At 44.8% G+C, this 23,057-nt stretch overlaps 1 protein-coding gene and 1 long non-coding RNA gene across 3 annotated transcripts in view; both read left to right on the top strand.

Moving 5' to 3' along the window:
- Positions 1–30: 30 nt before the first annotated feature.
- Positions 31–2,241, top strand: LOC130680698 (uncharacterized). The gene is made up of 2 exons (XR_008993752.1): positions 31–105; positions 679–2,241. It is a non-coding gene; the product is annotated as an uncharacterized LOC130680698 (long non-coding RNA).
- A 656-nt stretch (positions 2,242–2,897) lies between these two features.
- Positions 2,898–23,057, top strand: part of ABHD12 (abhydrolase domain containing 12, lysophospholipase) — a 65,314-nt gene continuing 45,154 nt past the window's right edge. Inside the window, exon 1 of one of the 2 annotated variants that reach the window (XR_005029489.2) lies at positions 2,898–3,247. Coding sequence is in view for 1 of the 2 variants with exons in the window: in XM_036908716.2 (XP_036764611.1) it covers positions 3,057–3,247 (191 nt within the window). In the remaining variant the exon portion in view is untranslated. The remainder of the gene's footprint in view (positions 3,248–23,057) is intronic. The other variant, XM_036908716.2, reaches the window with a different exon arrangement.

Genomic DNA, 23,057 nt, shown 5'->3' with positions numbered 1-23,057 from the left:
TTCCGTTTCCGGTTTGATTCATTCAGTTTCGCGCAGCCGGGGAGGTGTGCGCGCCTTGAGGAGTGTGTTGTTTCGACGAGCGTTTCGTTTCATTAGTTTTGCAGTGTGAGTGTTTTGTTTAATAGTAAAGGGAAATCAACTTTTACTGGGTATCTCCTGCGGTAGGGACTGCGGCATATATTTTCTTTACTCTCACGATTAACCCCGAGGTGGTGACTGAGACTCTGCCCTGAATAAGAAGCAGAAGTTAGATAATTGGCGCAAGGTCACACGGCTTACTGTGGCAGACCTTGAATTTAATCTTACAACTCCACAGCACCACCTTCGAGTTTAAAGCAGTCATTTAAAGCCACCTGTGAAATATCTCTACTCACAGGGTCTAGAGTCGGGGGAGAAAACGCCCTAGATTAACACGAAGTCATGTAGTCATATTCTTGCCCAGTTGATTCTGAAGTTTTACATAACCATATGAAATCAAAGGTGGGAATGACTGCTATAGAATCAATTCGCTTATTTTTAAAAAGCGATATTACTTGGGTTCACTCTTGCTGACTCTGGAAATTGTTCCTCTTCAGCAAATAATAGCTACATAGATGTGTGTGTGATCCTGAGAAAGAAGGGAACGGCCCCGAAGCCTCTGAATCTTATCCTTACGTCGATTTAACTTTTCCTTTTCAGCTCTACAGTAAGGGACAATTTAGTCAAGTGTTTTTATTAAGTACACAATTACAAAGTCAACCGTGCTACAGGATCGTGAGCCAGAGATCAGCATCCCAACCTTTGTCGTAAACCTTTTGACCTTCAGACCCCAGGCCTGAGGTTCACTTTCTTGCCTGTTCAGTGGGACAACCGGAGCCACTTCTGAGGGCTTGTGATGATCCATTACTCCTTCAGCAAATATTTATAAAGTGCCTGTTGTGTACTGGGCATTGTTCTAGACATGGAATATAAAGCGGTGAACAAAGACCTTGTTCTCAGCGTCTTTGTTCCAGGGTGGGAAAACAGCACACAGATACAGATACACTGATGGACAAATATATCGGGGGAAAGGTCTAAGGAGAATAAGCCAGGGAAGGTGAACAGTGGTGGGGAGAGGGCTCAGGTCAGTGCTCAGAGCAGGTACAGACTTGCAGTGGGGAGGGAGTCAGCTAGTGGATATGGAGCCATAGGGGGTGCAGAGCATCCCAGGCAGCAGGAATGCAAGTGCCAAGGTGCTGGAGGGCGAGTTATGTTCGCACAGGCAACACGCACGCCTGTCCTGGGGGCCTCTGCATCAGCACGGAGGCAGTGACTCAGGAGCAGGCAACCCAGACAAACCGGACCTAAGTTTTAAAAAAGACCTTCGTGGTAGCTGAGTTAGATAGACAGAATTGGGGCAAGGGTGGAGGCAGGAAACTGCTTATATATTAAAATACGTAAGAGATGAGGGCAGCCTGGGCCACTGTGTGTGGATGGTGGAGAAGGTGAGCAGTGGTTGGAGCCTGAATAGATTTGAAAGGCGAGATTACAAGGCTTGGTGGCTTCAAGGAGGAATCAAGGATGGCCGATGGTTCTAGCCCGAGGAATTGCAAGGACCATTTGCCATTCCTGAGTTGGGGAAGGTTGTGGACGGAGTTGGGGGTGGGAGAAAAGCTGGGAGCTCAGCTCTGAACGCAGTAGGTTTAGGTACCTTCAGGATACAAGTGGATGAGTAGACCATCAGGGTGAGCCTGGGTTCAAAGAGGTGTGGACAAGATGCAAGTGTGGGTGTCACCAGTGTGGGGTCAGTCCCTCAGACTGGATCAGACAACTAAGAAAGGGGCTGTGAACCAGGAAGGCTCCTGTGGCCAAGGCCTAGTGCCAGCAAGACTCAGAACCTCCCATCTCTCCTCCAGCTCTCCCTCCTAGCTTTTCTCCTTTTCTGTTAAGGAGGATTTTGTAAGAGACAGGGTCAAAAAATTTTTGTTAGTTTCTCGATTCCCAGTATCCAGTATGTGCTACCTTTTAAATAATTCATTTAAATTCCAGAAATGTATTTGGAAATATCCACAAACATTCAAATGCTGGTTGTGATATTTGGTAATATGGGCAATTAAATTCTTTCGCAATTTCAAAGTATCATTACAAAGCTAATATAAGGAGCCATTAGATTTCTAAAGGTATTTCTTCTTGAAAATGACAAAAATTACTTTGGAATAAGCGAATCTCTTGGTTGTAGGTCTTTTGTAAAAAAAAATGCCATATTAAAAAAAGGTATATGAGACAAGTTTGTGAAACTGCACTTGTTTCTTTTTACTTTGTAGGATGGGTTAAATTCTTAATTTGGGTTTCACAAGTGGAAATTTGTCTTTGAAATGCACTTTTCTCCATCAGCTAGCTCTAATTGCTTTACAAAAATCCAAAATCTAATACAGGTTTTTAAAAAGAAATTATTTAAGCAGCTCATTTTTCGTACGTTCAGCACGAAAATTTAAAAATTGTCTATACATTTGTGTGTGTGTGTGTAAAGTACCTGGAAGCGTATATTTTAAGCTCAAGTCCTTGTGGGAAAACAGCTGTAACTCACTGATGGCGACTGCCAGCCACCTTGTCCCTTTAGTCCCTATACACCTTAGCAAGCACACGTCCGGGGCCTCCGGATCGGGTCCCCGCGTCAGGACCAAGGGAGAGCCTGCGTCCTCCCCGGTTCCGGCCACCGCGCTGAGCGCCGCACAACGGCGGGTCCCCACCTGCGACCCGCGCGCAGCACCCCTCGGCCGCTCGGCCCCGTTCTGGCTGTGACGCGCGGCGCGGCTTCGCGCGCCCTTCCTCAAGATGGCCGCCGGCCGGTGCGGGGCACGCTGGGCGGGCTTCCCTCAGGACGGGGAGGAGGCGCGGGGGTGGGGCCTGCGGGAGCCCGGCGCTGATTGGCCGGCGCGGCCGACGGGCCCCTGGCGCCGTCCGTAGCAGGGCTGCGCGGCCTGGTGCTGGGATGCACCCGGCGGCGGCAGTTCCCGTGAGCCGCGGCGACTGCGGCGTGCACGGGCAGCAGGCGAGGCCAGCGGGCGCCGTCGGCGGCCGGCCCTGCGGGCCGCGGGATGAGAAAGCGGATCGAGCCCGTCGCCTTGGAGCATGAGCGCTGCGCCGCCCCGGGCTCGTCCTCCCCCGGCGCGGCCGCCGTGGCGCTGGACGCCGACTGCCGCCTGAAGCAGAACCTGCGCCTGGCGGGCAAGGGGGCGGCCGAGCCGCGCCGCGCCGCCGACGCGGGCATGAAGCGGGCGCTGGGCAGGTGAGGCGCGGCCCCCGCCCTCCGCCGGTACCGCCCGCGGGAGCGCCGCGCCCGCGGGAGCGCCGTACCTGCGCGGCGCCTGCCGCGTCCTGTCCGCCCTTCTCCCGACCCCGCGCCCCCCGCCCGGGTGCGGCCTGCGCACGGCCCCCGAGCGCCGTCCTTCCCCCGGTCGCGCGCGGGGCGCCCCTGTCGTCGCGGCCCGCCCGCAGCGCGCCCTCCCCCTCGGCGCGTCCCTCGGCGGCTTGGGGCGGCGGGCAGGCCCGTCTCCGTGGGAGGGGCGGGGCTCTCGGGGCCCTAGGAGCCCGGCGCCCGGAGAGCCCCGGGCCGTTTCTCACGGGGCCTCTTTCGGGGACTGCTCGTCAGAGTGGCGCTCCTGCTCCTAACCGCCGAGCTCGGGGAAAGGTGGACGGCCCGCTGTGCTCTGGGGAGAGGACGGGTGCGCCGCGCCCTCCGCTGCGGGAGGGAGCCTGTCGTTCACTGTGCAGGTGGCTCGTGGTGCTTGAAACCGGTGTACGCGAGCCTTCTCCTGGAAGCCTCTGTGGAGACCGGGCGTCGTTGGTTATTTGCGTTCCCCTCAAGGGTAGGAGGTGAATTCATCTATTTAAAGCTGATTTCAAAATTGAGAGATATATTTCGCAAGGAAAAATTTCACTCCCATATGCTGGTCTCTTAATTATCTGGCTGTTTGTGGAATATACCATTCATGGCAATGTTGAAGCCTTGATGTTTGATGGTTTTGAACAAGTTAGTGTGTGAAGTTCTCGGGTGGTGTAGCGGGTGATTTCTTTTGGGTCGATTGGAATGCCCTTAATTGACACTGGTCATTTAGGTGTAAAATATTTATCCAAAGAGCCCCTAAAAATATCATCTTCATTGCCAGAAAGATTATGAAATTAAAAATACGACTACTTGATAAATAAAAATATTTATCCAATAGCCCCTTCAACGTTTCGACTTCATTGCTGGAAAGAAGAACACGCAGTTGAACCATACACTCTTTTAAGTCCGTGGTTCCTGTTCTTGGCAGCACAGGGGCTAATGGTACTTTTGTTTTTGTATAAAATTATCTAGCAACTGGTCAACGCCCTTTGTGAAACTTACCTGTTCTCCTGTCTGTGGAAAGGTGTATCTGCACTAAAAACTCATGATGAGCTTTAATGCACTTTTATTAACAGGTGGTGTAACACTTAGATCTAAGTCGGGAAACTCTTGCTTTGAAGAAATCAAGAAATTGTGCACAGTCATGTTTGGGGAAACGGAGCTGGCTTGGTACCTTCCTTGAAAGATGGACTACTTAAGAATAGGATCTCATTATTTTCATTGTAGCAGGGGGCAAGGTGAGACTTTCAAGTGGTGTCATGTCCTTTGGACGAGCAAAAGGCTGTTAGGGGAATACGAGGAAAAGCCGGGCAGGAAGGCCAACTTGCTTGTTACCAGCAACACTGCCCTGGACATTCTGTTGCTTTGTCCTTTCCTTCTGCCAGGTCTCTGCTCACCTGTCACCTCTTCAGAGAGGCCTGTCCGGAGCAGCCCATCCCAAAATGCCCATGTGCCACTCCAGCCCCTTATCTCTTACCTGACCTTGTACCTTATAGTAGTGCCTGGCACCTAGTTCGTGGCAGAAAATACTTGTTGAATGAATGACTGTCAGTAGAATATATTCTTAGAAGTGGAATTGCTGGGCCAAGGGGTATTTTTATAACTTGGGAAGGTAAGGTCAAAGGACCCTCCAATTTGTAGAGATGCTATGGTGTCAGCTGCAAATAATAAGAATTTTGTCGCTTTTCTTTTTTTATACCTCTTATTTCCTTCCCTTTTTTGATTGCACTGTATTAAAATAATAAAATTAAATAATAAGGATGATGTTGGGTACTTTTTCCCTGACTTTGATGAGAATGTTTTATTGTTTTTGCCATACTAGTTATTTGACAGATTTTATATTCCTGAATCATTCTGTATTACTGAGTTATCATTGTTGAATCATTAATGATAGCTGTGTCGCTGCGTAGCCAGGTTCTATTTATTAATATTGTTCTTAGACTTACACGACTGTTTGAGAGACTGGTCCGTGATTTCCTTCTTTAATGCAATTGCAACCCAGTTGTTGGAGCGTTTCCTGTAGCTTTATTGAAAGCTTTCTCTTTGTCTGCTTTAGCCAGTTCCAGTACTTTTTGGTCTGTTTCCTTAAACTTGGGTAGAATTCTCCTGTAAAACTACCTAAGTCTGCTGCTTTTTTAACACTTTGGTAAATATTGTAATTTTTTAGATTTGCTCTCTTTCCTGAATTTAGTTTTGGTGATTTATATATTCATAGAAAATCATCCCTTCCATTCAGCTCCTTCCTCCATCTAGGGCTAGTTCCCTAGTCTTGTTCCCTATTCTGTGTGCTTTTTTCCCCTCATTTACTTGATTTGGACTGGCTAGTGACATGTGAATACACAGACGCACACTAATGTGGATTTTCCCCCAGAGAGTATCTTTTGGCTCATTTGTCCTGGGAGACCAGGGTGATGCTCAGGGTGGTGGAGACAACGTGGTCCCTCTGAAGGGGGCAGCGCTGCTCCACCCCCTCCTCTTGCTCCCAGCCCAGGAATGTGGCCCTGGGTGGCCGGGTCTTCCAGTCACTCCAGAAGAGTAGCCGGGTGGGTACTGTGGGTGTGTGGGTGTGTGTGAACTCTGGCTTTCTAAAGTTGGCAACAATTCAGATGAAAACAGCCCTTTGTAAAAACAGTTGGTTCTTTAAAAATTTCTGGACTAAAGGGTCATGATTAAAGGTAAATGCTTATCTAACTCATACACTGAAGCTGCCCTCCATGAGAGGAGAAACTAGATACTACTTTAGATTTGTACAATATCTGGTAAGTTTTTGGCAAATGACAGATTTCTGTGGGCCTCCCTTGTTCTTTCCAGGAACCGCGGAGTTCTTGGGAACATGTGTTAAAAGGCATAAGAGGTCTGACCTGGGCCCCAAGGTGGGAGTGATGAATGTGCTGGTCCGTGTGTCTCGGTCACCTCGTCTTCATCCTTCCACTCACAGCGCACGGCTGGGTCTGCCTGGGGACCTGGCAGGGGGGCTGCTCCGGGGAACTCATGGCTGGTGACCTCAGGCATCACCTCGGTTCCTCCTTGACCCAGAAGGAGCCTCCCCCATGACTGCTGCTGGCCTCAGGTGGGTGGCTGAGGCTGATGTCGGTCTGCTTCAGCAGGAGCTTTCCTGAGGGTGACGAGGAAGCTCCCCCTCTCAGCATGGCTGCGTGGCCTGTCTTCATGCTTTCCTCACACCCTGAGATGAGAGCGCCTTTGCAGTTAAGCCTGCCTTTCACAATGCCTGTCTCCTTCCATGCCCCACGTACAGTCTGAGCCTGAGCTGGGACAGACAAGGGGGCAGGCTCTGGGTGGGGCACCCCTGCTGGCTCTATCTCTTCTCAGTTGTGGGTTAGCTCACCACAACCACATGCAGCCCTGGGACCTGATGCTTCTCTGGCAGCTCTGTCTTTGGGGGGCCTTGGGGGCCTGTGTCTGAGCTTGCTTCCCAGTTCCTCCCAGCCAGCATGCACTCTCCCTTCCCTAGGGAGGTCTGTCTTCCACTGTAATGTTGGGCGTACACTGTGTGAGTGTGGGAGATGAAAAGCTCCTGAAGACACTGTCATGGAGGTCATCTTGGAAAGAGGCACAGAACTGGGTCATCTTGGAAAGAGGCACGGAAATGGATCGTCTTGTCAGGGTCATGTTGACGGTGGTGGAGCAGGATGCCTCTCAGACTCAGGACCCTCCGCCTCCTCCCACTGGAGCACTTTTCTTTCCAAAATGAAGTCTATGGGAAAATTTTACTGTTAGATGGTCCTGAAAACTGACAGAGAGGTCAGCACGCCTCACCCAGAGCCAGTGGCACAGAACTCGGCCATCAGTGGGTTCGTGCAGTGCTGGGGGCTCTCCTGACGTGGAGTATGGGTAAGGCGATGGTCTTGTCCTGAGCTGAGGGCCAGGATCTGCGGGTCAGTTAGGACAGGGGGTCCAACACAGAAAGAATGACGCCAGGAGGCCTGGCCTGAGATGTCCAGTTAGCAGGAAGACCCATCATTTAGGCTTGGTCCTCAGCATCGTCTGACACGCAGAGGAAAGCTTGCATAGGTACCTGAGCCCCAGGTGAGTGTTCCCAGGTCCTGTGGTTTGGGGTGAGTTGCTTAACTTTCTAAGTTTGTTTCTCCTCTGTGATGTGGGAGTACAAACATCTTCTCTCTTGTGTTGGTGTGAAGCTTGAGTGTAGAGAAGAGCCAGGCGCGCAGCGAGCTCTCTGTCGCAGGTGTGTGCTGGAGTCATCCCAGGGCTATTGCAGATGTTATTAGTTGTGGGTACTGAGAAAGCTCTGTTGACTTAAGTCAACAAGAATTTACCCCTTCCTCCCCTTTTCTGCCTGCAAACTATTATAATAGTCTTCTCAACCAGTTGTACATGTAGTTATCATCATGATCAGTTAACCTATTTGTTGGCATTAGAGCATTTTAGCAATACCCTTTGGTCATTCAGTGCTGTCCTCTTAGCAAAGCGGGAGGACCTTATGTCCGGGGCTCCACTAATGCTGAGGCCGCTGCCGTGGGTGGGCTCCTGGACCGTCCATTCCTGTGGGGCAGACAGATAACAGGCGAGCCCACAGGGCTGCAGCAGGTCCTCCTGGAGCTGAGGAGGGAAGGAGGGCCAACAAGGGCAGCTGTGCTGTGCGCACACCGTGGCCTTTCTCATAGCGGGCACGGGGATGGCAAGCACTGGCTGCTTGGAGCGGAGGGATGCTTTGAGAGACTGTCACCACCTTGCGGCTCTGACTGCTGTGTGGATGGACTGGAGGCTCTGGGGCAGCAGGGACTAGTGAGGAGTCACCCAGGAACAGACGAGTGGGGCGTGGTTGGATGTGGCCCTGGAGGTGAGAGTTCCAGTTCCCGCTGAGAAGACTTGCTGATGGTTTAGTGTGAAGGAGCGAGGGGAATCAGAGATACTCGCGTTTTCTTTTGAGCAGTTGGGAGACTGGTGCTGCCATGTGCTGAAATGGAGCAGCTGTGGGGAGAGCAACTGCTCTGAGGGGTGACGAGCGTGGTCTGGGGCATATAGGGGTGCCTCGGCATGTGCACGTGGAGTAGGCAGAGGCCCTGGAGTCCAGGGACAGTGAGACTCAGCTCTCTACCCTCAACCTAACCAGGCTCTTCTCACCATACTTGCTAAATTCTCACCGGTAGGTACAGTCATGATGCTTAGCAGGGACTCTTCTGACACACAATATTTCAATGGATGACAAAAGTGGTTCATGGAGGGGCTGTTTGAGCCTGGACTTGCTCTGTGACCGGGAAGCCGGGCGTGTTCTGCACAGCCGAGTGCTGCCCGGCTCTGGCGGCTCAGCCCTGCACACATCCCGCTGTGGGGGGGGTCGGGTGGGCTTCCAGGTGCAGGTGGGAGAAGGACCACCTTGAACTGAGGTCTGGATAGAGTGAAGATGTAGGGCTGAGCAGAATTCTTAATCTCCCAGGTTTTGGTAACACCCATGTGGCTGAATTTCTAAATAGACTGTGTTGAGATGACAGTTGTGGATTTCACTTGTCTCAATCCTGTGCCATCTGTTTACCAGGTATGGAAATGTCCTGAGAGGGAGAGAGAGGCGAGGGTAGGTGGGTGTCAGTGGGAGGGGTCTCGGATCTGTGCAAAGGTGAAGGCAGAGACGGGTCAGGGGGACACAAGCAGATCTCAGGGATGCTGGAATGTAGGGCTGGTTCTTGAAGCTTGAAAGATTGCCCTGACTGAGCCTTAGGGTAAAGAAAATAAAGTTTAAATTATTTTTTGTTATCAGACTTGTGGGATCTCTGCAGGGTTTAGATGTATTACCTGACTTATTCATAATGAAAAGGGGAGAATGTTGAGGTTGAAGCAGGTCATATATTTTTTTATTAAAGTATCTTTGACATATAGTCTTTTTTTTTTATCCAAACCTTCCTTGAATTTTTAATTCTGCTATTTTTAAAAATCTTTTGATATATAGTCTTAATGATGGTGTCACATACACAGCACAGGGGCTCAGCGTTCGCCCCTGTTGTCAAGTCCTCATCCCCCCACTGCAGTCTCTGCCTGTCAATGTAGTTAGATGTTAGAGTCATTAACTGTGTTCTCCGTGCTGTCCTGCCGTCCCGTGACCACCTATACTATGATGATTGTGAATTATGACGCCCTGAATCCCCTTCTGCCCCGCACCTCTCCCCTCCCCTTTGGTAACCACTAGTTCCTTCTTGGAGTCTGAGTCTGCTGCTGTTTTGTTCTTTCTGTTTTGCTTTGTTCTTATACTCCACAAATGAGTGAAGTCATTTGGTACTTGTCTCTCTCCGCCTGGCTTATTTCACTGAGCATAATACCCTGTCCGTTCCCTGCTTGCTTCTGACCCGCAGACAAGGGAGGAGACGCGATGAGATATCGAAGATCTGAAAGGGCCAGCCAGGGAACTCAAGGCGTTAAAGCACAAGAGTGGTGCTGAGAGGGCACCTTTCGTATTTATTGAGCAAATACATGTTAACAACAATAGAATTCTGTGTGGGGGACTTAATGGACAACCATTAACTAACTGTAAACTTAATCCTTGGCAGTCCCCAGTCTCCTGGGGCGCTATGTCTTACAAGGTATTGAAACAATAGCAAGGGCAGTTAGGTCACAGAAACTGTTTTGGTCTTGTTTGTTCTGTTCCTGATCACTTATAAGGAATTACAGGAAAAATAATAAAGTCATATGATTATACATTTGATTTCTATACTTGATTTATATATTAATCCCACAATACACTCTAGCTCCATCCATGTTGTTGCAAATGGTAGGATTTCTTTTCTAATTATGGCTGAATAATATTCTGTTGTGTGTATATACTACATCTTCTTTATCCATTCACCTACTGATGGACACTTAGGTTGCTTCTATATCTTGGCTATTGTAAATAGTGCTGTTATAAGCATAGGGGTACATATGTCTTTGAATCAGGGATCTTGTTTTCTTTGGGTAAATTCCTAGGAGTGGAATTCCTGAGTCAAATGATATTTCTATTTTTAGTTTTTTGAGGAACCTCCATATTGCTTTCCACAACAGTTGTACCAATTTGCAGTCCCACCAACAGCATAGGAGGGTTCCCCTTTCTCCGCATCCTCTTCAGCATTTGTTGTTCCTTGTCTTTTGGATGTTGGCCATCCTAACCGCTGTGAGGTGATACCTCATTGTGGTTTTAATTTGCATCTCCCTGATGATTAGCAATGTGGAGCATCTTTTCATGGCCTATTGGCCATCTGAATTTCTTCTTTGGAGAAGTGTCTGTTCAGCACCTCTGCCCATTTTTTAATAGGGTTGTTTCCTTTTTGGGTGTTAAGGCATATGAGTTCTTATCAGATGAGTCATTTATGAATATATTCTTCCATACTGTAGGGTGCCTTTTTGTTCTGCTGATGGTGTCCTTTGCTGTACAGAAGGTTTTGAGTTTGATGTTGTCTCATTTGTTCATTTTTGCTTTTGTTTCCCTTGCCTGAGGAGATGTGTTTAGGAAAAAGTTGCTCATGTTTATATTCAGGAGATTTTTGCCTATGAGTTTTATGGTTTCATGACTTACATTCAGGTCTTTAATCCATTTCGAGTTTACTTTTGTATATGGAGTTAGGCAGTAATCCAGTTGATTTCCTTACGTGTAGTTGTCCAGTTTCCCAACACCAGTTGTTGAAATGGCTGTCATTTCCCCATTGTATATCCATGGCTCCTTTATCGTATATTAATTGACCATATATGTGTGGGTTTATATCTGGGTTCTCTATTCTGATCCGTTGATCTGTCTTTGGGTCTGTTTTTGTGCCAGTACCAAATTGTCTTCATTCCTGTGGCTTTGTAGTAGAGCTTGAAGTTGGGAAGTGAGATCCCCCCAGCTTTATTCTTCCTTATCAGGATTGCTTTGGCTATTTGGGGTCTTTGGTAGTTCCATATGAATTTTAGAACTATTTGTTCTAGTTTGTTGAAGAATGCTGTTGGTATTTTGATAGGGATTGCATTGAATCTGTAGGTTGCTTTAGGCAGGATGGCCATTTTGACAATATTAATTCTTCCTAGCCATGAGCTACAGGATAGATTTTCATTTATTGGTGTCTTCTTTAGTTTCTCTTATGAGTGTCTTGTGGTTTTCAGAGTAAATGTCTTTTACCTACCTGGTTAGGTTTATTCCTAGGTATTTTATTCTTTTTGATGCAATTGTAAATGTAATTGTTTTCTTGGTTTCTCTTTCTGCTAGTTCATCGTTAGTGTATAGGAATGCAACAGATTTGTATGTGTTAATTTTGTATCCTGCAACTTTGCTGATTCAATTATTCTAATAGTTTTTTGGTGGAGTCCTTAGGATTTTTTATGTATAATATCATGTTGTCTGCAAACAGTGACAGTTTAACTTCTTCCTTACCAATTTGGATGGCTTTTATCTCTTGTGTTTGAAATGAGTCCTTTTGATGTAGTAGTTCAGGTCCCTAAAAGATATATGTGGTCTGTAACTGTTTTCTTTTCCTGATAATGTTTACAGCAGAGACACCCTACCCTTTGGTCCGGGACTTGTGCCATTCCTGGTGCTGGACCATCACTTTGTTTCTACCTGCAAGTGGCGTGTCATCTGGTGCCCATCAGGTACTTGCTTAGCAGTTACTGTGCTTCCGCTGTTGGTCAGATGTTGTGCTGGGCGCTGAGAACATCAAGATGAAAGGAGAGAGACCAGTACCTGTCCCAAGGAGCTCATTCTCTGCCGCTGGTTGAGCATGGCAGCCGTCAGCAGTCACACTCAGATGTTTTAATGATGCTTACAGTAGAGACAAGATGAGGTGGCCAGAGATGGTTAGCCTGACCTCATATTTGTCCTTTGTCACTCTGAAAAATTTGTCATTTTTTTTGTACTGATTTATATTCAGAGTAGCTTGTCTTTTAGGCTCTTCATTAACCTTCATTGCATCCCTGGCATACCGAGATACCTGTAGATATAAGAAAAGAAATTCTCACAATTCGGGGACACAGCACATTTCAACAAGAGGTTTCAGTACATTTGATATTTGGCTCAGGTTTCCAGGAAGGAGGGACTGTTACTCCAGTGTAGCCCAGCTGGGAGCCGCCAGAACAGCCCCAGGGCCTCAGAGGAGGTGGGTCATGCAGGGACCAGGGCAGGGATCTCCAGGTGTGAAGCCAGCACCCGAGCTGGGCTCTCCATGGTGAAAGGCAGCCCCAGGAACCTTCTCCCTCTCCCTCTGTTCCTCTCTCACTTCATTCTGATTACAAAAGTAAGAAAGATTTCCTAATAAAACAGATTTCCTCTTTAAATCAGAAAAGACAGTTGAGAAAGTGGTCCTTCCCTGAATGCTGACTCATGACAGTGCAGCATATACCAAGACTATTGCTTGCATGTTTGTTCTTTAGTTCCTCTAATGAGTACTTGGTGCACTAGGGATGTGGATGAAATGTTGCACAACAGTAGGACGAGTCCCAGCCCTTTGGAGCTTACATTCTCATGAAGGGAAAAGACAGCAAAAAAGGTGGTACATAAATATGCAGTAAGGCTTCAAGGGTGATAAACTGTTGCAAAGAAAAATAAAGCGAGGTGGTGTAAAAAATAGCAGGCCCCAACCGGAGTTGCTGATGCTAAGCCCCATGGCACCAAACTGATTCTTAATTACAGTTTCAACTTTTCCAGAAATGGAATCCTAAATCAGTCAGTTAGAAATAGTCTCGTCATCTAACACAGGGGCAGCAATTTGATTTACCCTCAGTGGAAAGTGTCCCAGGGGGCAGGGGTTGGGGAGAACTCCATCTGGAGAAAGGGCATGTGGATGGCACTTTCCCAGCCCTCCTTCAGCCCAGCTGGTTGGGCACTTGCAGGACCCAGCTCCACAATGCTCCATCTCCTAGCTAGTGGCTGAGCCCCGTGGAGCTGCTCCCCTCTGTACTGCCCAGCCCACTTGGCCTGGCCGCAATCCAGATCTGCTGATGGGCAGGCAGAGGGCAGACGACACTTCTCCGGTTTTCCTGGCCCAGCTGATCGGAGGCTTGCAGGAGCCGGCTCTGAAGCTCCCTCCCTTCTGGCAGCTCAGCCCCACAGCAGCGCTCCCCTGCGTTCCTGCCTGGCTCACCGCCCGTAGCCCAGCAGCAGTCTGAGTTTGTAGACTGGCAGGCAGAGGGCAGACGACACTTTCCCAGCTCTCCTAGCTCTCACTCGGTTCAACTGGACAGAGACTTGTGGGAGCCAACTTTAAACTTCCCACCTGCCCCACTGGCTCAACCCTGTGGTGCTTCCTGTGCCCAGCAGCAGTGCACCATTGCTGACTGGCAGGCAGAGGATGGCCTTGCCCACAAGTGCCAGTGGAAATGTCTCTTATTAAACAGCGGCCCCACAGATGTGAGCTGTGGGCATCAGCCAGTGCTGGCAGAGAAGCAGAAAGGCAGCCCTGCTCACAGTCCATCCCCAGAGACTGCGTCTCAGCCACAGCAGAGAAGCAGGCACTGGTGAGCAGAAGGCTTGAGCTGGGCACCACAGGATGACAGTTCATAAAGCCATTGCATTCAAGGCCAGGAGCCATAGCTGATCCATCTAATACAAAGAATGAGACAGAAACCCAGACAAAATGAGGCGGCAGAAGAGTCTGTTCCAAACAAAAGAACAAGATAAAGCCCCAGAGAAAGAAGATTAGCAATCTTCCTGGTTAGAAATGCAAGGTAACAGTCGTAACAATGCTCACTGAACTGGGGAAAAGAATTCATATTAGGGAGAATTTCAGTAAAGAGACAGAAGACTTGAAAAAGAGCCATGCAGAGCTGAAGACTACAGTAACTGAAGTGAAAAATACAATGGAGGGAATGGATAGAGGCTGTGGGAAGCAGAGGAAAGATCAGTGTGATGGAAGGTAGAGAACAGTAAAACAAAGAGAAGACTTTCTGAGAGTGAAAGATGCTAAAAGAGCTGTGTGACAACTCCAAACAAAATCAATATTTGCATAATAAGGGTCTCAGAAGGAGAAGAGAGGAACAGAGGAATAGAAAGTATATTTGAAGTCATAATACCTGAAAACCTCACCATTTTGGGGAAAAAATAGACATCCAGGTCCTGGAAGCACAGAGAGCTCCTAACAAGATAAACCCCAAGAAGACAACACCAGACATATAGTAATTAAAATGGCAGAGATTAAAGATAAGGAGAGAATCTTAGAAGCAGCAAGAGGAAGACAGTTGCCTATAAAGAAAACTCCATAAGGCTATCAGCAGATTTCTCAGCAGAAACTTTATAGGCTAGAAGGGAAGTGGGATGAAATATTTAATGTATTGAGAGGGAAGAACCTACAACTGAGAATACTTTACCCAACAAGGTTATCATTCAGAATTGAAGGAAGATTAAAAGTTTCCCAGATAAACGAAGGTTAAAAGAGTTCACCACCACTAAACCAGCCTTACAGCATATGTTAAAGGAACTTCCATAGATGGAAATGTTCTTAAGTCTTAAGTATTTTTCATCAGTGAAAACAAAGCTACAGTAAAAGTAGTAGACAAATTGCTAAGCAAATATGAAGTTAAAAAAATCAAAAGTAGTAAAATCAACTATACACAAAATTAGTCTAGGGATACACAAAAGATGTAGATTATGACAACATGCACGTAAAGTGTGGAGGAGAAAGAATAAAAAAATACTTTGAGAATATGTTTGGAATAGAGTGACCATCAAGCTAATATAGGCTGTTTAATATTTAGCAAACTATGAACATTATGGTAACCACAAACCTAAAACTTAATAGATACACAAAAATAAAAAGACAGTAATCCCATTTGCTAAAGAAAATCATCAAATCCCAGAGGAAGAGTGTAGGAGAGGAAGAAAGGAACAGAGAGGAACTACAGAAACAACCAGAAAACAATGAAGTGTCAGTAAGTACATACCTATCAACAATTACTTAAATGGAAATAAATGCACCCATCGAAAGACATAGGTGGCTGGTTGGAGAAAGAAACACAACCCATCAGTATGTTGCCTAAAGAAACTCATTTCAGACCTAAAGACATACAGACACTGAAAGTGAAGGGGTGGAAAAAGATACTCCATGCAAACAGAAGAGAGGGAGAAACAGTAATAGCAATACTTAAAAAACAGGAGTGGAGTACAAATAAAATAGACTTTAAAACAAAGAAAGTAATAAGAAACCTAAAGATAAAGGGATCATCAGTTCAACAAGAGGATAGATTTAACACTTGTAATATCTATGCACCCAACATAGGAGCACTTTAATAAATAAAACAAATACTAACAGACATAAAGAGAGAACTAGCAGCACAATCATATTAGAGGATTTTGACACCCCACTTACATCAATGGATAGATTATCTAGACAGGAAATAAATAAGGAAACTGCCATCAAATGACACATTAGACCAGATGGCTTAACAAATACAGAGCATTCCAACCAAAAGCAGCTGGATACATATTTTTCTCAAGTGCACACAGAGCATTCTTCAGAATAGATCACATATTAGAACATGGAAAGAGCCTCAATAAATTTTAAAAAACTGAAATTGAATCAAGCATCCTTTCAGACCACAATGGTATGAAACTAGAACTAATTTATTACATGAATAGAACCAAAAAAACTCCCACAAACACATGGAAGCTAAACAACATGCTCCTAAATAATCAGTGGCTCTGAACAAATCAGAGAGGTAATCAAGCAATACATGGAGACAAATGAAAACAGAAATAACAGCTGAAAATACATGGGATGCAGCAAAAGCAGTTCTAAGAAGGAAGTATATAGCAACACAGGCCTACTTCAAGAAAGCAAGAACAATCCCGAATAATCTAACTTCACAGCTGAAGGAACTGGAAAAAGAGGAAGAAACAAGCCCAAAGTTAGTAGAAGGGACATAGTAAAGATCAGAGTAGAAGTAAATGAAATAGTGAATAAGAAAACTACAGAAAAAAAAAATCAGTGAAACCAAGAACTGGTTCTTTGAGAAGATAAAGTAGCGCCCTAGCCAGACTTATCAAGAAAATGGAGAGAGGACACAAAATCTTAAAAAAAAAAAAAAAGAGGTTATAAATGAAACCACATAAAGACAAACAAGTACAAGAGAATTCTATGAAAAAGTATTTGCCAATAAATTAGACAACTTGGAAGAAATGGAAAAATTCCTAGAAATGTACTGTTTTCCAAGACTGACCCAGGAAGAAACAGAAAATCTGAACAGACCAGTTGGCAATAATGAAATTGAATTGTTAATCAAAAAACTCTCAACAAACAAAAGTCCAGTACCAGACGACTTCACAAGTAAATTCTACCAAACATTTAAAGAAGATCTGATTCCCATTCTTAAAGTACTGCAAATACTAGAAGAGGAGGGAAATCTTCCAAATTCATTCTATGAGGCCAGCATACTTTAATACCAAAACCAGACAAATACACTACAAAAAATAAAACTACAGACCAATATCCTTGATGAACATACATGCAAAAATCCTCAACAAAATGTTAGCAAACCGAATTTAAAATTCAAAAGATCATCCATCATGACCAAGTGGAATTTATTCCAGAGTTGCAAAGATGGTACAATATTTTGTAAATCAATGTGTGATACACCACATTAACAAAAAGGTTAAAAACCATATGGTCTTCTGAATAGATGCTGAAAAACCATTTGACAAAATTCAACATCCATTTATGCTAAAAACTGTCAACATAATAAAGGCCATATACAACAAAACTATACCTAACATCATACCCCATGGCAGAAAACTGACAGCTTTTCCTCTGAGATGAGGAAAGACAAGGATGCCCACTCTCACTACTTTTATTCAACATAGTACTGGAGGCCCTAGCCACAGCAATCATAAAAAGAGATAAAAGGCTTTCAAATTGGTGATGAAGTAAAACTGTCACTATGTGCATATGACATATTACTATATATATATAGAAAATCCAGAAGACTCCACCAAAAAGCTATTAGAACTAATAGCTGGATTCAGCAAAGTTGCAGGATACAAAATCAATATCCAGAAATCTAACAATGAACTAGCAGAAAGAAAAATCAAAACAGTTCCATTTACATCTGCATCAAAAAGAATTAAAATACCTAGGAATAAACCTAACCAAGGAGATGAAGACCTGTACTCTGAAAACTATACAACACTGATGAAATAAATTGAAGAAGACACTGATAAAGACAAAATACCAACAGCAATCCTCAACGAACTAGAACAAAGAGTTCTAAAATTCATGTGGAACCACAAAAGACCCTGAATAGCCAAAGCAATCCTGAGAAAGAAGAACAAAGCTGGGGGTCATGCTCCCTGACTTCAGGCTCTACTACAAAGCCACAGTAATCAAAACAATTTGGTACTGGTATAAGAACAGACCCATAGACAGTGGAACAGGCTAGACAGCCCAGATATAAACTCATGCATATATGGCTAATTAATATACGATAAAAGAGCCATGGACATACAATGGGGGAATGACAGTGTCTTCAACAACTGGTGTTGGTAAAACTGGACAGCTACATGTAGGAGAATGAAACTGGATTATTGTCTAATTCTATACACAAAAGTAAGCTCAAAATGGATCAAAAACCTGAATGTAAGTCATGAAACCATAAAATTCATAGAATAAAACACAGGCAAAAATCTCTTGAATATAAACATGAGAAACTTTTTCTTGAACATGTATCCTCAGGCAAGGGAAAGCAAAAGAAAATGAACAAATCAGACTACATGAAACTGAAAAGCTTCTGTACAGCAAAGGACGCTATCAGCAGAACAAGAAGGGTATCCTACAGTATGGGAGAATATATTTGTAAATGACTCATTTGATAAGGGGTTAACAACCAAAATATGTAAAGAACTCATACAACTCAACACCACAGAAACAAATAACCCACATAAAAAATGGGTGGAGGACCTGAATAGACATTTTTCCAAAGAAGACATGAAGATGGCAACCAGCACATGAAAAGATGCTCCACATCGCTAATCATCAGGGAAATGCAAATCAAAACCACAAAGAGATAGCACCTCACACCAGTTAGAATGACCACCATCCAACAGACAAGAAATAAGTGTTGGTGAGGATGTGGAGAAAAGAGAACCCTTGTACACTGTTGGTGGGAATATAAATTGGTGCAGCCACAGTGGAAAGCAGTATGGAGGTTTCTCAAATAACTAAAAATAGAAATACCATAGGACCCAGTAATTCCATTTATAGGAATTTGCCAGAAGAAAACAAAATCTCTGATTTGAACAGTTGTATGTGCTCCTGTTTTTATTACCACATTATTTAGAGTAGCTGACATATGGAAGCAACCAAAATGTCCTTCAGTAGATGAATGGATAAAGAAGAGGTGGTACATATAGACAGTGGAATATTATTCAGCCATAAGAAGAAAACAAATCCTACCATTTGCAACAACATGGATGGAGCTAGAGGGTATTATGCTCAGTGAAATAAGCCAGGCAGAAAAAGACAAGTATCAAATGATTTCACTCATATGTGGAATCTAAAAGCAAAATGAAATGAACAAAACAACAGTAAACTTGTAGACTCTGAGAACTGACTGGTGGTTAGTTACCAAGGGGGAGGGGTTGGGGTGGGAGGGTGAACTAGGTGAAGGAGATAAAGAGGCACAAAATCTCCATCATAATATGTTAGTTATGGGGATGAAGTAACAGCTTAGAGAATATTGTTAATAATTCTGTAGCATCTTTCCATGTTGACAGTAACTACACTAGTTGCATGTGGATTTAATAGTGTAAATAACTTGAGTCACTATGTTGTGGACCTGAAACCAATATAATATTATACATCAAGTATATTTCAGTAAAAAATATACTTAAAAAACAGTGTAAAAACAAAAACAAAAGAAATAGTCTCAGCAGCACGAGTCACATCGCCTGCTTGCCGGGCCTTGCCGCCCCCTGAAGGAAAGTGGCCTCAGTAACCGACCTGCTGTTTGTGCGGCACGACTGCCTTGTGTACCCTCCTCCTGCCGGAAGTCTTCCGCTCTGCAGGACCCTGTCGAGTGCCTTTCTTATCCACTGGACTGGATCCGCCTGAGTAAAGCCAGTAAGGTCTTAAAATCTATTCAGTTGAGTTTTTGTCTTTAACACTAGGTTGTGTAGTTGTGTGTAAAGCACGTGAAGACAGGCCGCGCCATGGCGGTGAAACACTTCTGTCTTTGCCGGGAGAATAGGGCCTTTCTGCAGCACCGCATCTCTGCCAGCATCCTCGTCATCTTTGATCTTTAATCGGCGAACAAAGAGACATTTATGGATTCTCTTGCGTGTTTATTAAGGCCTTAACATTTTCAATTTTGTTGAGCAAAATTGACTCCCAACAGTGTTTTTAAATAAGATTTTGAAGATTGTTCTTAAGGTTTCCACCTGTGAACTAAGAATTTAATCCAGCTGTTAGTCTTGGGAATAAATCTTGGCTTTACTCTTTGGTCCCTCCTGAAAGACTCATAATGAGGTAGCATCATGGAACACATATAATATGGGAGTACACATTGTATAGATAAGAGTAGGTGTCAAATATGTAATAGAGGAAGATAACACATACTATAAAATATATTAATATAATTGAAGAAGACAAACACTCTTCCTTAACAACTGTAATGGTTACAGTAAAGGAGAAGTTGTAAATACCAGTCACAGGAACAACAAATATAGACACCTTTAAAAAGAAATCACAGCTTCCACTACTGAACAAGATGGAATAACGGGGACTGAATTTACCCTGAAAGAACCAGAACAGCAGCAAAAACAAAGTGCATGAAACAAAAGTTTTCACAACACTGGGCTCTAGCAGTGAGAGATGTGAGGCACAGATAAGGTGAGCCCTGCAGGGACCCCAGCAGACTGCAGTGATAGGCTCCCTGTCACAGCACAGGGAGGGGAAGCGTGTGGGTGCTGGTGGGACTCCCTGAGTCACGGGTAAGGCTCTGAGAGTGCGGGGAGATCAGTGCACCTCTGGTTATAGGACCAACGGCCAGAGAGAAGATGGTCACACGGAGAGAACCCTGGATATCTGCAGAGGGGCCTTTTTGTGTTCAGTGGGGTTCAGCGCATGCCTGCAAGGAGGCTAACTGAGGCTGGAGAAGGAGCCTCTCGGGATGTTTAGACGCAGGCTTGGGTAGTTCCAGATCCCCCCAGGAACACCGTAGCTCTCAGGATGTAGGGTAGAGCACTCAGGAACCATGCTTCAGTAAGGACACCATCAGTCCTGGGCTATGTGCTGCTCTGGGCCTCCCTAGTCAGTAATAAAAGGGGGACCCAGAAGAATCAGACTGTTTTCAAGTAACTTAGCTGCATCCTGGAACAAGATTCAATAATAGCTATGGGAATAAAGAAATATCCAGCACCCAAAAAAGTAAAATGCATGATGTGTGCTATCCGATTGAAGATTACCAGATGTATTGGTTTAGTCAGGCTTGCATGACAAACTGCCACAGCCTGGGGGCTGAAACAACAAATTCACAGTCTGGAGGCTGAAAGTCTGAGGCCAGCATGTCGGCAACGTGGGTGTCTCCTGGGGCCTCTCCCCTCGGCCTGTGGGTGGCCGTCTCCTCCCTGTGTCGGCACAGTCTTCCTGTCACATGTCTGTGTCCGTCTTCTTGTAAGGGCACCAGTCTAAAGTGGATTGTGGCCCACCCTAAAGACCAAATTTTAACTTTATTAGCTCTTTAAAGACTATCTCCAAATACAGTCACATTCTGAAGTACCTGGGGTTAGGTCTCCAATATATTGGGGTTGGAAGGGGGGTCGACAATACAGTCCATAACACCAGGTATACAAAGAGACAGGAAAATATGACCTATAATGACAATAATCAGTCAATGGAAACCAACTCAGAACTGACACAAATGTTAGAGTTAACAAAGAAGGACATTAAAATAGTAATTATAAGTATATTCTATATATTCAAAAAGTTAAGTAGAGTCATGGAAGATTATAGAAATTACACAAATCAAATTTCTAAAGTGATAACTACAGTGTGTGAGGTGACGTACACTGAAATGCATTAATGGCAGATTAGACACTGCAGAAGATTCAGCTCTCCAACATGAAACACAGGAAAACGAATCAAAAATTTTTCAGAAGCAGCATTGAGCTGTAGAATAACTTTGGGCACCTTGTATATGGGTGATTCAAGTCCCCAGAGAAGCAGGAGAGAGAGAGAGAGAGAGAGAGAGAAAGCAGTTGAAGAAATACTGGCCTGAAACTTTCCAAGCTCAACAGAAACTGAACTCACTAAGAAGCCCAGTGAACTGCCAGCACAGAAGACACAAGGAGGACCGTTTGGCACCGTGAGCAGACCGCCCGAGGCGCAGTCGGAGGGGAAGGACATGCTGTGTAGGGAGGGAGGGAGATATAGGTGGCGACAGATTCTTTTAGGGGCAGAAAAAAGCGAACACGGCATTGGGAAAAATTGCACTGGGGATAAATCCACTGTCCACCTAGAGTTCTTTTCCTGGGGAAAGTATCTTTGTAAAAGATGCATTAAAGAAGTTTTCAGACATACAAAACCTGAAGGAGTTAGTCACCAGCAGACTCACAATGTAAGAAATGCTAAAGGATGTCCTCAGGCAAAAGAGAAATTCTACACAGATGAATGAACACTGGAATGACTACATGAGAAAATATAAGCTATTTTTATTATTTAAATTTCTTTAAATGAAAATTGTTTATGTAAAAATAAAAATGTGTTGTGAAATTGATAACATATAACAGTAAATTAATGACAACAGATGCACGCAAGCTGCAGGTGAAGAACTGGGAGGACACTGGTGTGAGTTGTATGTGAAGTGGTGTGGTTTCTCTGGGTGTACAGTGTGAGAAGGTGGGTACTGCAGACCTTAAAGCAACTGCTGGAAGAGCAAAGAGTTCATAACAGCCAACAAAGGAAGTAAAACGGAATTACAGAAACTGATTGATCCAAAAGAAGGCAGAAAAAGAGGAGAAGCAAAGACAGGTGGACCAAGTAGAAGACCAGAGCAGTGCCGCACTGTGTACAACAGCCAAGGTGCAGAAGCAACCCCAATGCCCACCAACAGGTGAAGGATCAAGAGGTGCCACATATGCATGGTGGAATATTACTCAGCCATTAAAAGCAACAACATGGATGGATCTAGAGGGTATTATGTTCAGTGAAATAAGCCAGGCAGAGAAAGACAAGTACCATATGCTTTCACTTACTTTTGGAGTATAAACACAAAGCAAAACAAAATGAACAAAACAGAAGTAGGCTAACAGACACTGAGAAGTGACAAGTGGGTACCATGGGGTGGGTAAGTGGGGAGGGTGAAGGGGATAAACGGGCACAATGATTTGCAATCACAATACAAGTTGGCCTCCAGGATAGTAATGCAGCACGGAGAATATAGTCAGTGATTCTGTAACACCTTCCTGTATGGACAGGTAGTAACTGCCCTTGTGGGGGTGAGGATTTATATGGGTAACTGTTGAATCACTGTTGTATATCTGAAACTAATATAAGGTTATATATCAATAATGCTGCAATTAAAAAGAAAGAAAACATAGCAAGGTGGTCTAAATTCCCAATTAAAAAGCAGAGGTTATCAGACTGGGTAAAAAAAGGCTTAGCCACACTAACACTAGTCAAAGGTAGCTGGGGTGGTATTAGTATCAGACAAAGCAGATTTTGGAGCAAAGAATATTATCAGAGATAAGATAATTGCATAATGAAAAAAGAATCAATTAATCAAGAGTATATAACCCTAAACATTTACATATATA

Source organism: Manis pentadactyla, chromosome 14 (genome assembly GCF_030020395.1).
Source record: "Manis pentadactyla isolate mManPen7 chromosome 14, mManPen7.hap1, whole genome shotgun sequence".
NCBI classification, from domain to species: Eukaryota; Metazoa; Chordata; class Mammalia; order Pholidota; family Manidae; genus Manis; species Manis pentadactyla.
This window is presented reverse-complemented; position numbering and strand designations above follow the sequence as displayed.